Source organism: Agelaius tricolor, unplaced genomic scaffold (genome assembly GCF_023055355.1).
Source record: "Agelaius tricolor isolate 1412-34295 unplaced genomic scaffold, bAgeTri1.0.p SCAF_25, whole genome shotgun sequence".
Lineage (NCBI taxonomy): Eukaryota > Metazoa > Chordata > Aves > Passeriformes > Icteridae > Agelaius > Agelaius tricolor.
In genome coordinates this window covers 1,872,643-1,888,797 of record NW_027269285.1, presented here as the reverse complement: position 1 = coordinate 1,888,797, position 16,155 = coordinate 1,872,643, and the positions used below count along the sequence as shown (strand labels likewise).

The 16,155-nt window shown below is 44.0% G+C and overlaps 1 protein-coding gene across 6 annotated transcripts in view; it reads left to right on the top strand.

Annotated features, from left to right (window-relative positions):
* The first annotated feature begins 476 nt into the window (after positions 1 to 476).
* The window catches only part of USP32 (ubiquitin specific peptidase 32), a 65,563-nt gene continuing 49,884 nt past the window's right edge, over positions 477 to 16,155 (top strand). For 3 of the 6 annotated variants that reach the window (XM_071448115.1, XM_071448111.1, XM_071448110.1), the window contains exon 1: positions 477 to 724. In XM_071448115.1, the coding sequence (XP_071304216.1) occupies positions 667 to 724 (58 nt within the window). In that variant the 5' untranslated portion in view covers positions 477 to 666. Of the gene's footprint in view, positions 725 to 1,031; positions 1,469 to 16,155 lie in introns of those variants that run through there. The other 3 variants (XM_071448112.1, XM_071448113.1, XM_071448114.1) reach the window with 3 other exon arrangements.

The following is a 16,155-nucleotide window of genomic DNA, read 5'->3' as shown; positions in this document are numbered from 1 at the left end:
ATTGAGGGGATGATCCCTGTGAGTTTTTGGGGGGCTGAGGGGCTGATCCCCTGTGAGGATCGAGGGGATTGAGGGGGCTGTTCTCTGTGCACTTTGAGGGTGCTGCGACTCTCACCCTCCCACAGGAGCGAGCCTGGGGCTGTTCCGCCGGGGGCCCCATCGCACCGCAGCCTTTCTCCACTCGCCGCTGCACGCTACGGGAAGCGCTGACAGCTTTCGCAAGCGACACCTTCCGAAGCGCCTGTGCCGGGGCAGAACCCGGTCGTTCCTCGTCACACCTCCTTCCTCTGCGGCCGCGGAGCCAACCCGGAGCCGAGGAGGCACCGGCACGGCCGCAGCGCTGCAGAGCCCCCGACCGCCGCCGCCGGTGCTGCTGCGGCTCCCCCTCGGCCGCCCCTGAGGGGGCGCGCGGCGGCGCCGCCGGGCGGGCGGGAGCGGGGGGCTCGGCCTTGGCCAATCACAGCCCGGCCCCGGCCTCCCCGCGCCCCACGTGACGCGGCGCGCGCGCCCCACGTGACCCGCGATGGAGGCTGCGGCGGCGGCGGCGGGGCGGGCGCGCGGCCGCCGCCTCCTCCTCCCCCCGCCCCCCCCGGGCGGCCCCGCCCCCCCTCCCCCGTCGGTAGCGGCTCCGGCGGGCGCCGCCGCGGCCATGGACTGAGCGGCACCATGGGCGCCAAGGAGTCCCGCATCGGCTTCCTCGGCTACGACGAGGCCCTGCGGAGGGGTGAGGGAGGCGGCGGCGGAGACGGGAGGGTGGGTGGAGGTTGGCGGGGAGGGGTGCGGGGGCCCCGCGCTGCCCCCCGCCAGCGGGCGGTGAGGCGGCACCTCCATGACGGACCCCGCGCGGAGGCACTTGCGCCGTTCGGGGGCTCCTTCCCCGCTGCCTTCGCCCCTCCGCCCCGTCGTTTATTTATTTATCTTATCTATTTATTTATTTATCTCTCTCCCCTTCTTTAAGGCGGCCCCGGCAGGGCCCGGTGCCCGCCGCCGGTGCCGTCCCCTCCCCGCCGCCCCTCGGCCCGGCCTCCGCCTGTGGCCGGCCGGCATAGGGCGGGCAGCGCTGGGATCGCGGTGTGCCGGGGCTGTCACCCGGCTCCGCCGGCCCTCCCGCTCCTCGTGTTTACCTCCCCGTGCTCGGGGATCACGCAGCTGCGGCTCCGCATGGCAAGATGGATGTGGCGTGCGTGGCTCGGGCTCGGTGTCGCTGTTTTAGCCCGGTTTAGGGTCCTCCCGGAGGATTTAAAGAGCAACTAGCGAAGGGAAAACATAAACAAGCCGAATGGTGAACGCTCGCAGCTGCAGGGCTCCAAGGCGACGGCAAGCTATACCCTGGGAGCTCCCTGGCTCTGGAACCGATAGCCAAGTCCAAGGACAAAGAGGGACAGGAATTGTCAGCTGTAAATGCTGTGCAGGGAGGACAGGTGTTGGTAATTGTTGCCCTATTGTGCCTTCACGTGATGCGGCGTAGGTAAAGCAGCTTCACCTGTTTGATATTTAAAGCCCTGATAAAATTCATAAGCTCGAGCCAGTCTATGGCTGCCCTTTTTATTCCTGCTTGTCTGTGAGAGGCATGTCAGGAGTGATAAGGGAGAACTGGGAGGAACCGCTGGGTGTTAACTGAAAAAGAAACAAATTGACGTGAAATGGGGTTTTTGTTAAATATTTTCTTTTTTTTTTTTTTTTTTTTTTTCTGGTGGAGCCTCTGAGGGATGCCATGTCAGATAGGAAATGGAGCAACGTAGTGTCAAGCAGGAGAAACAAACGTATGATTCAAAGTCACTTGTTACAGATTTTAAACATAACAGCCCTGAAGGATTTTCACTGCTAGTGAAAGTATGGGAAGTCTTTGAAAGCTCTGGTGCACGTATTTTTAGAAGAGCTGGAGTTATAAATGCAGCTTGGTAGAGGTGTGAAGTTAAATATATCAGGGAGTGTTTGAAATAAGCTGTTTGGTGGAGAATACAGTCATTTGGTCACAATGTATATTGCAGAGTTCCTAAATAAGAAAAAACAAGTGTTTTGAATTTTAAAGTTACATTTAAACTCTTACATTGCTTCAAAATCAAGGCACTTGATCTGGATGCTTCATAAGTAGTAAGATTGATTTCTTTGTAATAAGAAATGATTTCTGTGCAGTGAATATAATACTTTTCTTTGTTATTTTTTGGATGTTTTTCTTCTCTATATGAGACCTTCAATACTGTTTTTCTGTAGGAGACCAGGAAGGTTGTTTTAGGCACTCTGTTATAAATTGATGTTTTGCTAAATAACTATGTTGTTTACTTAACCAGTGAATCACTGTATGTATAAATCAGGCCAGTTATCAAAACATTATTTGTTAGACCATTCCTACTTCCACAGAACCTTGCTGGTACTTGTGGCGTTTCTGTGGACACAAGCAGAGATAATGGATGAACGTAAATGTTAAAAAAAGAAAATCAAATATATTTATCTCCAGTTAGATCTAACACTGTTTCCTGGTTCTTAAATGGTGAGAAAGTTTTGTATTAGGTGGTATTTGTACTGATTTTTCTGCTGGGAATTCTTTATGAGCAATCATTACTGGTTACCTGTATTTGTGCTAATCATTCAGAATGCTATGATTGTATTTTTGAGTCACCAATTTGAATTTCAGTTGTTGACAATATCTGGGAAAAAATGCTGCTCCTGTCAGCTTCAGAAAATAAGGCTGACTTTTAAGCAGTTTCACTTATTGCAATTCCATTTTGGTAGTAACCAAAGGTTGTGAAGGTGAGGGGAGTTGTGGTTAAAGGCTCACAATATAAATAACTGTAGCTAAAATGTAACTGCTGTTCAAGGAGATGCAAGTGCCAGAGCGGCCTGGTGCTGATGGCCTTTCCCACCCTTGAACAGGAGACAGTCCTGCTGCTTTATTTTCCTCTTTTTCCTTGGCACAGGCAGCTGACCCTGCTGTGGTGACGTGGCCCCGTGGATGGGTCCTGTGCCCACCAGTGCAGGTCACAGGAGTGTCACCAGCCTCCCTGAGACCTGCCTGCAGTGGAAAGCAGGATGCTATTTTAGACATCTCTTTTTATGAATTTTGCCAATTGTGGTCATCTTATTTATAGTAGCCAGAGGCACAAAGTGGTGTTGCTGTGGAAAAGGTATGAGATGAGAAGTGAGGAGAGCTGTTCCTGACCCCTCAGACCTCCTTCCGAGGATGGATCCTTTGTGAGGAGATGAAATCCTTGGGCAGGTCATTAGAGGTGAAGTCAGAAGTGCTTTGTTCCAAACTGAGCATAAAATTGCCAGTTATTTTATCAAACTGAATTGGAGGTGGCATGAACTGGTACTGTGCCTCTTGAGCTTGTTGCCTTTTTCTTAGCCTTAAGCTCCAACAGCAATTTTCTGCTAAGGGCAGTGCTGCAAGTCAGCCAGCTCTTGTTTTGGTGGATTTTCCAATGTTTGTTCCTGATTTCCCACTCCTCTCCTAGCACTGAGTCCATCAGGCTGGCTGGGTGCTCTGGCCTTAGTTCTCCTCTGCCAGTCTTGATACCCAGTTCCTCAAAGAGCTGTCTTTGGGCCAATAAAACTTAATTTAAAAAAGAACCTTTTATCTATTGTATTAGCTCCTGCACTGTCCTGTGTTGTATATGGAATATTTTAATAAGAATTCTAGGAAAGAGATTCCTGTGTGGTACTGGTGGTCAGTTTATTTCAGATCCCTATGGGTTGTGTTTTCCAGTGGCTGTTAATGTGTTCTGCTTCAGTAACTTTGAGAGGATAATCGTAGTCTGAGCATAAATTTATGTAGGTACTTGTGAATTATGAAACTGTAGAATCTGTAGTCAAAGTTTCTGTGAATGCTACTTAAAGCAGGTATAATTCAGGCCATTTCCAGCTAAATTATCTATGCTAAATATTGAGTCAGGGAACCACTTAAAAGAAACGTTGGTGCATAATCATGGATCTGTCAGATTTGGGCCAGAGAGGAAGGCAGAGTTTTCCTTCTGCTCAAAGTAAGGTAACATTTTTGTTTCATGAATGCACATCAGCATGGTCAGTGAGCATAGAATTTGGAGAAATGAGTGACTGCTGATAAATCCATTTAATTGTGTTTGGTCCTGTGCTCAGTGATCTCTGAGAAAAAGAGCAAAATGAAAGCACAGAAACAGTGCTGGTGCTGGAAAACGTGCATGCAGTTAAAATGCCAGCTAACAGCAAGGCAAAACTTGCAGGTGTATCAGTTCCACAGGTTTTGCCTCTGGAGAGTTCATGGCATGGTGGTTTTTGAAGCAGTTTTCTTTGCTGGCTGTGTGTCTCTGAGATGGCACCAACTGGAGAACACCAAAGTAACAAAAACCCCCTGTAACCCACAAGGAGCTTGGTGAGTGTGTGCAGCAATGACTAATGTGTGATGGGCAGAGGATAAATCTTGCTAATGACCTTTTGTGTCTTGATTGAATTTGAAAAATAGCTACATTTGTTTTATTTAAATCAAGACAAATATATCTGGTGTCTGATCATTAACATCCTCAAGCGTACAGATGTCATAAATCTGACAAGAGGATGATGGAAAACTTGTGCAAATATATCATCATCTAGTTGAGGCTGTCGATCTCAGCCTGGTGACAAATCCATGGCCCTTCAGCCCATGGAAAACTGCTTTTTATTGCTCCAGATTCTAAAATTAACTTTTTAAATCCCAGCCATCTTTTAGGAAAAACGGTCAGGGAACCATTTTAGTCGTTTGTTCTCTTCTTTCTGTATTCCATGAAGGAGAGTATTCTGCTTTGTTTTCTCTCATAGCTGAAAAGCAGAGCTTGACCATGATAGGGAGGTGAAGGTTCTTTGGGATATGTTATTTTCTAAGGGTACAAACCTGTGCTTTTCCAAGCCTTGACTTTCAGAGGCATGTGCTGAAAATGCCTAGAAGTCTCTCAGCCATTTTTTTTAGCTATCAGAATGAATAGAATCCACTGTGGAGACAGTCTAGATTCTACAGTGAGGCTTGTTATGTCAGCCAGTATTTGATGGCTTCAGGGCTCTGTCATATGATGAAAGCAGGTATGAATGCAGAGCTTCACACTTCCTGTTTATAGAGCTGCAGAGCTGCAAGTGGCTGCTCAAATTCACAGAGCAGTAATTATTTCACAACTCTGGCATTCAGTTGTGGTGCTTGTTTTGGGAGGGCACCTCAGCAGGCTCTGCTGGACACGTATTTCAAAGGCAGGAGTGGCTGGGGGAATTCTACTGAAACTCCCATGAACTGGTGAGAAGATGCTCCTTAGAGTCACGGACTGGTTTGGGATCAGATCATCCCCTCAGATCATCTTGTTCCACCCCCCTGCCATGGACACCTTCCATGAGACCAGGTTGCTCCAACCTGGCCTTGGGCACTGCTCTGAGCAGCCTGTGCCAGGGCCTCACCACCCTCACAGGGAGGAATTCCTTCCCAATATCCAATGTCACCCCCTCTCTGTCAGTGGGAAGCCATTCCCCTTGTCCTGGCACTCCAGGCCCTTGGGAAAAGTCTCTCCCTGTGTTTCCTGCCAGCTCCTTCGGGTACTGGGGGGCTGCAATTAGGTCACCCCAAATCTTCTCTTCTCTAGGCTGAACCATCCCAATTCCCTCACCCTTTCCTCCCAGCAGAGCTGCTCCATCCCTTTGATCATCTGGAGTGGCTCCAGCAGCTCCAGCTCCTTCTGGATTGCCCCTCAGGGCTGGGGGGATCCCACCGGAGAGGGCAGAATCCCCCATTTCTGCTGCCCACGCTGTGGGGTCAGCCCAGGGCCCAGGGCTTGTCCAGCCTCTCACCCACAGCACCCCCAAACCCCTCTCCCTGTAGCTGAGGTGTTGGGAGAGGCTTGGGTGCTAATCTGTGCTGAATTGCAGCCACCACTTTCTCCTTTACCTCAGGTTCCAAGTTTAGGGAAGTGAACTCAGGGGGTTTCAGCCTCTTGCTTAGGACTCCCCACGTTATTTCCTATTGGAAATGAGGAACCGTGGTGGAGTGAACTGAAGTCAGCTAACGGTAAATTTCCTTTCCTGAGGTACCTCTTGTGGTCTTTAGAGGCTCTTTATGAAATACCAGTTGAAAACTTACAAATTAGGGGCAAATATTGCCTCCTGCTTAGGCTGCTGCAAGTGCTGTGGTTCTGTGGGAGCTGATTGCATCCTTTTAGGAGGTTTTTAGTCATTCTTAGATGGTTCCCAAGCACGGCAGAAACTTGGTGATTGCACAAGTGTTGAGAGTGCAGGGAGTGATGCAAGTCTGAGAAAAGAGGATTTAAGAACATAGGTGTTTCATAAATAAGAAAAAATGTGATCATCTTAAAGAAAAAAACCCTCAAAAAGTTGAATTATGATTCAGTAAATGTTGGGAATCCTCTGGTTTCTCACTTCTCAGGTGAATCATGTCCCTAAATAGGAGCAGGCTCCCAACATTAGCTGCAGTTCTGTCCTGTCAGCGAGTTACTGGAGACTCCAATCAAAGCAGGCAGGAAAGCTGCCAGGGGAGTTTAAATAGATATCATTCCAGCCATGGGGCTGGAGGTCACTGGATAAGCTGGACAAATCCTCATTTTGAGTGTTAAATATCTTGATATAAGTGAAAAGACCTCTATCAGGCTATTCTGTATGTAATACATTTTCTTATCTTGATGTAGACTGAAACTGAGTCCTCCAAACCTTTATTTGGATTATAGATTATATGCCTGTGTATCTCCCAGGTCATAAACCTGAGCTTTATTTCTTGGATTTTAATCAATGACATTCGTTGGTTTATAGTTTCTAATCAGTTTCTGGTTTTTCCTCCTGCCACATCAGGGTTTTTTTTTAAATACACATGCCCCAAGAAAGTTGTTGAACTTTCATCCTGAGAGATTTCCAAGCTCTGCCTGGACAAAACCCTCTGGAAGCTGGTTTGAGTTCAGCCTTGACCCAGTTTCAAGCACAAGGGTGAACCAAGTGACCTCCTGAGATACTTTCCAACCTGATAGATTCTATAAAATATTTCTGTTCAGCTTGAATTTTGTGAAGTCTTGTTTTGATGAAGTCCTAAATCTACCTGACAGTGTCCTACAGAGGGAAAAAAAACCAAAAGGACAAAAATAGAAACTAGGAAGTTGTTCAGTGTGAGATGAAGCATCTCTAATGAAATGTGAAAGAAAAAAAAATAAGAGGGGACTACTTTGAATCGTGTTTACTTGACTTGTAACAGTTTCAGGCTTTCTGGCTGCTGGCTCTGTGGCAGGAATGAAAACCCTCACTCACCCCTTTGCTCTGCTCAAGGGAACTCAGCCCACTGTCTCCTTTCATAAAATGAGCAAGGCATTCAGTGCTTTAGTACTCAAGAAAATGAAATCAGATTCAAAAAACGGGCCTCAGAAGGGATGACAAGGCTGAGAATGAAAAAGAACACAGTAATGTGATGAGGTGAGGCATGAAGTGTCTATTGAATTCTCTAAATTAGGATTATTGTACAACTCCTGCTTTGAGGAAGGACTGGGTAGGGTTTTTCTGTATTTAAAAACCCTGATGTTACTAATATCTGTCACTCAAAAAGTGTCACTGTCTTCTGAAAATGGGGTGATCCTTGGTTAGGTTGTGAATTGCTATAAATCATTTTTCTATGGGAGGTCTAATGAGTGCAGGGCTCTCATGACATCTTCATAACTTAGTTATTAATTATTATTAAAATAATCCTGCTCTGTTCTGGTCCAAGAAGAAGCTGTAAATACTGTGAGCATGCAGAAAGCTGATGGAGGAAGGGTAGGACGAGTGTGGCATTTTCAGCCAGCAGAGCTGCTCTGCCCACTGCCTTTGGTTATTTCCAAGCCTGGTGTAAAGCAGACCCGCCCAGCCGGGGTTTTTAGGGCCTCCTTCAGGGCTCCTCTTTGCCTGATGGTTTCCTAGTTTGAGTTTCTGTATAGAAAAGAAAGTTCTGTGGGTTAATTCTAATTAAGACTTTCAATTCTTAGTCATTTAAAACCAAGTTATTTCTTAATTTGTTCCATTCCTTGAAGCAGGTGCCTTTTCTATAAGTTGTACTTAGTCTGAATTATTGTGAATGTCCATGTGATATTTGCAGTATTGAAGAACTACAAAAAGCATCTTTAACATTTAATTTTCATATGAAAAGGTCATTTACATAATGAGACAATGAAGCCTTTGGGCAAAGATGAATGTAGAAGAAAAATCCATTTAGGTAGATTCTGCCTAAGAGTTTGAAAGGGCCTAATTCACCAAACTTTGAATGCTGGATTATTGCTAGCACTTACTGGAATAAAATTCCCTGCTTGCCTAAAAAGAGTGACAAAATCCTAATGCACATTTTCTTTTGTGATTCCTTCAGGGACACCTTACCTTTGTTAGTGATGACTCCACATCTCATAGGCTGTGTAGCTTTAATGTTTGCAGCTGAGCTGTCTAATAGTAGTTTTCATTTCTTTTTTTATGTAATGAATTTGAACACCTCAGAGAAATGGGGATTTTTTATGGGGTTGTGTTTACAGCTGAGCAGGGCTGCCATGGTCCCTGCAGGTGGGGCTGGTTTGGAAAGTGCATCACTTTGAAATGCTGCTTTATTAACCTGATGTCAAATCTCTTCTGCATTTCTGATTTTTAATAGCTCTAAACTGAGTTCAGGCCTTGGTTTGACAATAAATGTGTCTGCGTGGGGGTTTTGTAGTAGTTCACGAAATCTGCTTAAAAACTGATGTCAGTTATAATCAATCAGAATTTTTCTATGTATCTATTAATTGATTCATTAGAATTAAAGGAAGTTCCTTAGTTATTTTAGTGTATTACTGGCATGTGCCTAAGTCCTGGAGATGTGAGGCTCTTGCTTTAATAATCTAAAAGTTGAACAGAACCATTTTTCTTATAAAAACAAGGTAACATTTGCAACAGGGTCTTTATTTGGTGTTGAATCAGAGGAGCTGGCTGAGAAGGGTTTGGACAAGGGCTAACCAGGCAGTTTGTAGTGCCCAGGCTTTATTTGCCATACAAATGTTCTGTGGTGTGGCACTGCTGCAATGGTTCCTAGTGAGTCACTGTGACAGTGCTGTCACCTGTCACAGCTGGGGCCACCTGGCAGGTGCAGCCACAGCCCTGATCTCCAGGGTGTTTCAATCTCCTTTTTGCCTGTCCCAGCCCAGGACAGGCCTCTCCCATCCCACAGGAGGTGCTTTTGAGGTGACCTGGCTTCCCTGGGTGTGTCTGGGGCAAAGCAAGGCTGATGAGGTGCTCGGGTTCCCGTGCCCAGCGCCAGGAGTTCTGTGCCAAGCTGAGGTGCTGGGCCAGGGATGCTCCTGGAGAAGCAGCAGGAGCTGCCCTCCCTGGAGGGGGAGCACTGGGCTGGGCAGAAGGGAGGCCTGGCTGTGTCAGACTCTGTGCTTGTGACTTTGGGGTGGTTTTCAGTAGTTCCTGAGACAGCCTGGACCTTACAAGGGCTCTGACTTCCCCTGCTCAGAGCTGCAGCCACAGGGCCAGGCAGGGGCAGCTGCTCTGAGCCAGCTTCAGCAGCAGCTACAAAGGCAAAAGGAATCTCTGCCATTTATTTGGGTGATATTTTTAAAAATGTCCAAATCCTTTGAAGCTGTTTCACTTAGTTTAGAGTGTGAATTGGGCCCACAAGCTATGAGAGGCAATGTCATTGGGCCAAAATAGGAGAGAATTATATTCTGTATAAAAATGTAGGCTTCATCCTTTGGAAATAAAATCTACTACAAGCCCTTTGGAATATTTCCTCAAAACCAGTGATTTTATTCACATGGTGTCTCTCCTTTTGTCAGCTGGTCTTTCAGTTGTCATCCACTCAGTTTAATTTCATGTTAAGTGTTTAATATAGAATGGATGCTTATGTTTCTTTTGTGTTTGAATGGATGTTCCTTATCTCAAATCTGGTGACAATGGCAGTGCTCAGGGTTTGTGACAGATTCCTGAGCTGAAATATTTTAACAGGAATTTCTGTCTGATTTGAGCTTGCCCTCTTCCAGTTGGAGTTCATTGCTACCACCACAGTTCCTGATGAAGAGTCCTTCCTTCTCCAGCTTCCTTGTAAGCTCCCTTCAGATGCTGGAATTGTTTCAGATGATGAATTTTACTCCGTTAGTTTGCAAAATTTGTTCTTTTAAAATTCCGAGACCTTGAATGAAATAAAAAAGTGGAAGAAACACAGAGAGCCCTAAACAGAACAGGAAGTACCAGATTGAATAAGTCTGTGGATGTGGGGAAAAAGAACTGAAAGTATTGGGATAGTAATTAGGAGAACTTGAGTTTTGCAGATTGAATTTGTTCTAAAAATGAACTTGAATGTGGCATCATGAATGTATTTTGGGCTGAAGAAGCACTTCTTTTCAATCCCTGTTTCTAGCTGTTAGGTGTTATCCAGAAGCAAAATCTTACTCTGGAAATTTCCTAGTCTTGTCAGGATTTCTAGCACGTTTCCCCTTGTGATGTGGTACAGTTAAATCCCAGATTTCAGTTTAAAAATTGAAAAAGTGGATTTGTAGAGCTGAAAGAGGCGTGCTCTGGGATGAATGAGCAGCACTTGGTGCAGTCAGGGCAGCCTGGTCTGTGCTGTGCCAGGGTTTAGGGAGGGTTTTTATCAGTGGAACAGTAATGGCAGAACTTTTTGGTGCCTGTTTTCCAATCCTGCAGCCACCACCATGATTTGTCTTTGCCTAAAGAATTAGAATTGCTCTTTTTGCCATTAACCAATTCCCCAGTTCTTTTGTTGCCTGCAATTCAGCGTTGTCTTCTGATCACCTTGGTTAGAGAGCTGTGGTGGAAATGTGCTGTGAGAAGTAATGTTATTTTTCAAATGGTGAGTAGATTGCAACATTGATAGGGCAGAGCAGGAAGAAACCACAACATGCACCAATTCCAGTGCAGAGCACAGGATAAATATCTGCAGAGGCCACAGTGTTACAGGGATAGAGGTTAAAAAGCAGAATAGAAAATATTTGATAAATATAGAATCATAAAATGTTCATAATTTATTATGCAAATGTAGTGCTGCTAATAGAGCCTGTGATGTCCTTGAGGATATCTTGTGAGTCTCTCAGGGATTCAGGCAGAGATCCCAGCTGCTGCCTCTCTTCAGGCACTGGGGCTCTTTGGTGGGAGTCACTGTGACACCTTTTGGGGCAATGGGCAGGGGGTCACAGCAGTCTCTGGAACTGGAGCCATCCCAGCCATGCAGGCTGCTCAGAGCCATGCAGCTGTTCCAGGGTGCTCTGAATGTGCTGGTTCATCCTTCCATGGAGAGCCTCAGGAGGATGTACAGGAATGCTGTGGAAAACGCCAAGCACTGGTTTTTAAAATGTTAAAACTTTAATAGTAATCAAATGGTTATACAAATAGTGATACAGTTAGAGCAATAATAATTTGGACAATTTGAATTAGGACAATATGAGACAATAGAGTCAAAGAGTTATGGACAGTCTGGGTACCTTTTTCTGGACAGCACAAACCTGATTTAAAAGGATCCACGTTAACAGAGGATTAACCCTCAAAAAGAACAACCTGTTGCATATTCATGCAGCTCATCCATGATGCATAAACTCCATTCAAACACAGGATTGTGTCTGGTCATCATCAACTTCTTCCTCTGAATCCCAACAGTGCCTTCGAGGTGGGAAGAAGTTCATTTCTTCTGATAAGAAGAAAACACAATAAATTCTTTTTCTCTGTCAGATTCAGGTGTCCTGTGGCTGCTGTCTCACTGCGAGTCTTTTCATTAAAAAAAATATCCTACATAGCACAGTTTGTATTTTAACATTTTGTTATAACCTAAAACCATATTTAACACACTACTTAAGAGAATTAATACAGCATCACCTTCTAACACAACACTTACAATATTCATTTGAATATTTGCGAAAAGCCAATGATAAAATCCGCATTTTTCACATGCACTGAGGAATTCTCTAATGTAAAACTAGCATGGCACCTGCCAGGGTAATCCTAAATATGAATCCTGGGGTGTTAATTGAGGGTTCTCTTAACAGGAGATGCAGCAGTGGGAATGGAGTTGGGAAATAGTAATGCTAATTGTTTGCTATTGTCTGTCAAAAAATAAAGCTCTGATTCAGTTCTTGGTGTTCTACCAACCATGCAATGGGGTCCCAGAACTAAGCACGTGGTGGTTTTTATTTCATTTCTTCCCTCCCTAGCCCAGTGGCTGTGTTTGTGATTGTGCTGGTGTTTTTCAGCCTTTCACAGGTTGGATATCAAGCTTGTCATTATGTGTTTGTAACAGTGCCACAGGAGACAGAAATCTGGGACCTGACACTGAATGTTCCCTTTACAGCTGAGTTTGAGGTGATATTTTAGACAGAGGTGTCCCAGGAGCTGGGAATAGGAGGCTGGAAGCAGAGAGCCTTTTCTTGGCCATATGAGTACACACGTGTGGAGGGTTTGTGCCAGAGCACTTGACTTTCAAGTGAGTCATATTTTTCCTCTGACTTCAGAAATTAAGATGTAGCAATGTATAAATATTTTCTGAATCTCTTATTATTCGTGTCACAGAATGTAAGTGCTGTGCTTTACTGGAGTTGGCTCTTTCAGCTGCCAGAGGCCAACCCTGGAGTGAACATTTGATCCAAAGTTTGCCAGCAATGCCAAGTTAGAGCTCCTTCCTGGCCTCTCATCCCCACTGAAGGTGATGGGAAGCTCTGCCTTCCTGTGTAGAAGTTGTAGCTGCTGTTTAACTTTCAGGCTTAGACTATAATTTTTTATTTAAAGAACAATTCATATTACAGCTGTGTTTAGTATCTTTGCTACTGTTGGGAGACAGGATATGAAATATTTGTTCTATTCCAATTTATTTTGTAGCACGGTCCTTATGTGGTGTTTGCATTTCCATGGTTGGCACTTGCTTTTCATTTGAGCAGGGTGTTTATTTCTTGGAAATGAGTTTTATATTGTAATTTTGTGAATCTTAACAAGCATAAATGTCTCGATGATTTTCATGGTGGTAATAAAGCAGAGGCAGCTTTTTTGAATTGTGACAGAAGCTGCTCTGCTCACCTATAACAACAGAAACTTTCAGTGTGTTTGCCAGGAAAACTGATGAAGGGACAGCTCAGAAAAGCAGAGTTAAATTTCTAATCTAAACAGGACTAAGCATTAATTCTAAAACATTCACCTGGGAAATCATGGACAAACCACAGCTCTGAAGGTACAGCAGAGCAAAGGGAGAGCACATCCTGGGAGCTCAGTGGACATTCCAGACTCCTGGTTCATGTTTAGGCCCTGTTATCTCTTGGAGGGCAGTTCAGGGTTCTCAGTTCTCTGAGGTGATGTGTGCTCTGTTAAAACCATTTCAAAACATTTAAAACTTGCCCCCTTTTCCTGTGGGTGGGAAAGGTGACATCCAGGGATGATCCAGGGCTGGGAATTGCTCCTGGAGAATGAGTTCACCAATTCTTTACTTGGTAACAGGAATCCCTATTTGTCCCTAATATTGGGCTTCAATTTACAGTTGTAAAAATGCTAAAATAGATGTTGCTGATCTGCAAGGTTTTGTGAATTTTCAGGTTCTTTCAGGTTTATCCCATGGCTCATATGGATGGACCAGGGAGCTCCTTAAATTAAAATATGGCCAATAAGATTTCCGTGCTCAGATAGTGGGGGGATTATTATTATTATTATTATTATTATTATTATTATTATTATTATTATTATTATTATTATTATTATTATTATTATTATTATTATTATTATTATTATTATTTACAATTACCAATATTATTATTTACCATTATTATTTACCATTATTATTATTATTTACCATTATTATAATTATTATTTTTATTTTTTATTTTTATTTCTTCACTGGCTGTTATGTACCAGTTGCTCTCCACACTGGGCTTTCTGGAAGAGTTAATCCAAACAGCACCATGCCCTGATGAAGATAGAGAAGGATAAACCAGGCTGGGAATGCTGGCATTGTTTTGGGAATGGGAACTGTGAGGAGGAAGCTCTTTGAAGATTAAAAGCATCACATAAATGCTAAGTGTTCATGTACAGAAAATTGGCAAATGCTATTGTAATGACTAAATCTCCTTGCAGTGCCTGCTCAGGAGATGTAAAACCTTTGATATGCATTGGGGAAGGTCTGGTGGAAGCAGGGAAAGCTTTATCCACAGGGTGAGCCACTGCTACCAGAAACAAAGCATAGGTGGGAGGAAGAAAATACAGCTGGATTGAATAATTCCATTTTTTTAAAATGCCCAAACCATGGTGTTGTTATCCTTAAATTGCTGTTGCTGGTAAATGTGTGAAGCCTTTGTGGAGGTGCCCTGTGAGAACTGAGTGCTTCCATTTCTGATATTCCACCCATGAAAGATTCCTTAGGAGTGGGCTCATTTTTCCATTAGGGAAGGCAGGAATTCTTAGTCTGTGTTTTCTCCCAAAATATTCCCAAATGGATTCCTTTTTAGCAAGGGTGTGTGGGTGTGGAGGTTGACTTTTTAGTCAGAGCTGGTTCATTTATCTCAATTGGATTTTGCAGTTGGTTCCTCCAATTTGGGGCTGTTCCCAAACACACTTTACTTTCACTCGCACATTTTACCTCTTTGAAGCTTTTTAGTAATTGCTTTGGTTCTTGACAACTTCATAACCACAGCCATTAAGTCACAATAAAGACTAATGAAAAAAGTAATAAAATTTCCATGTATAACTAGGATGAAGATTCCTAAGGGAAATACTGAGCGAGTGATTACAGGGAAGATAATTGTCTGGTTAGAGAATTATATGCCCTGTGAGTTTGATATGGAACCTCAAAAATTGTCACTTAAAAATCAAAATATTGGAATCATGAAAAAACCTGAGCTGGAAGTGAGGAAGAACTCGAGACAGGTGATTTTTTTCCTTGCTTTCTGAAGGATGAGCAAGTTGTCAGTTTTATTAGAATTCAGGTTTGGTTATTTTTAGTGAAGAATAAATGCAATGTTATGCTGATGGTTGCAAATGATTGCTTGCTTTGTGCACTTGTGATGTGCAGGGCTGGTGGGATTTTGTTTTTTAAGGCACTGACTTAGCAAGCTGCTTTTCACCCAGTAGTGACATTGGAAATTCAGATTTTGGGATGTGTTTGAAGGGTATTTGGGGCATTTTGATGCTTCCATTTCTGGGAGGAATCACCGGTGCTTCAGTCAGATGAGCTGCGAAGGTTCTTGACCCTTCACCTTGCCTGACCTTCTTATCCTGTGTTTTCTCTTCCTGCTTGTGCAATGTTTTGTTTCCTGTTTTGGCTTTCAGCACTCTCAATACATCGTGGTTTTCTCCCTCGGCTGGGCTGGTTTGGGTTTTGTGCTGGGAACCTGTGAGCCAGAAGAAATCCTTTATTTTCCTGTAGTCAAGTGAAGTATTTCAGGCTCTTGGGACAAAATCAGCTTTTTGCTGTGGTTCCTAATGGCACTGATGGTTTGCAGGGAGCTCTTGTGATTCTGGAGCTGTTTCTGTGTCCAATTAGTTCTACCTGATGTTAATTGGTCAGTTTATAGTAGCCAGGACAGATTAATTCCACTTTCCCCTCAGTTAAACACTTGGAGTTCTGCCCTTTCCACTGATTAAATCAGCATTTTAGCAGTAGCTTGTAGTGCTTTTACCCAATATCTTAGCTCATTTATCACCCCTCTGTGTGATGCAGGCTGGAATTTCAATCCATTTCAGAGCTGAGACAAGGCATGGACAGGTTCAGTGTCTGCATGGCTCAGGCAGAACTGAGAGTTCCAATGTTTTATTTGTCACCTTTGCTGCACAGACAGGGGCTCCTGTGGAAAGCTGAGCTTTGGCTCTCAGCCTCTGTTTCTCAGCATTTTCCATCAGTGGAAATGCTGAGAATTTTGAAGGATGGGGGGAAACGTGTTGTAAGGGAAGGTGGTTTTGTGGCTGGCCTGACTTTGCAAATAAATATTAAATAGGAATTTTAAATACATTTATTGTGCTTGCTCTTGATGCATGTGTCACAGGTAAGGTGTATCATATTTTTGTTCTAAGCTGTAAAAACTCCACTAGGCCTGGCCAACCACTCCTTTTAACCTTTAAGCAGAGACTGTGGAGTGTGGAAGTTTTTATATTCCTTTTGTTCAATAGTTACATCATAAAAATACGTGTAATTAAGGAAGTTCCTTCTTACAGTATTTGAATAAAACACTTTATTGAGGTAATTTTTGCAAA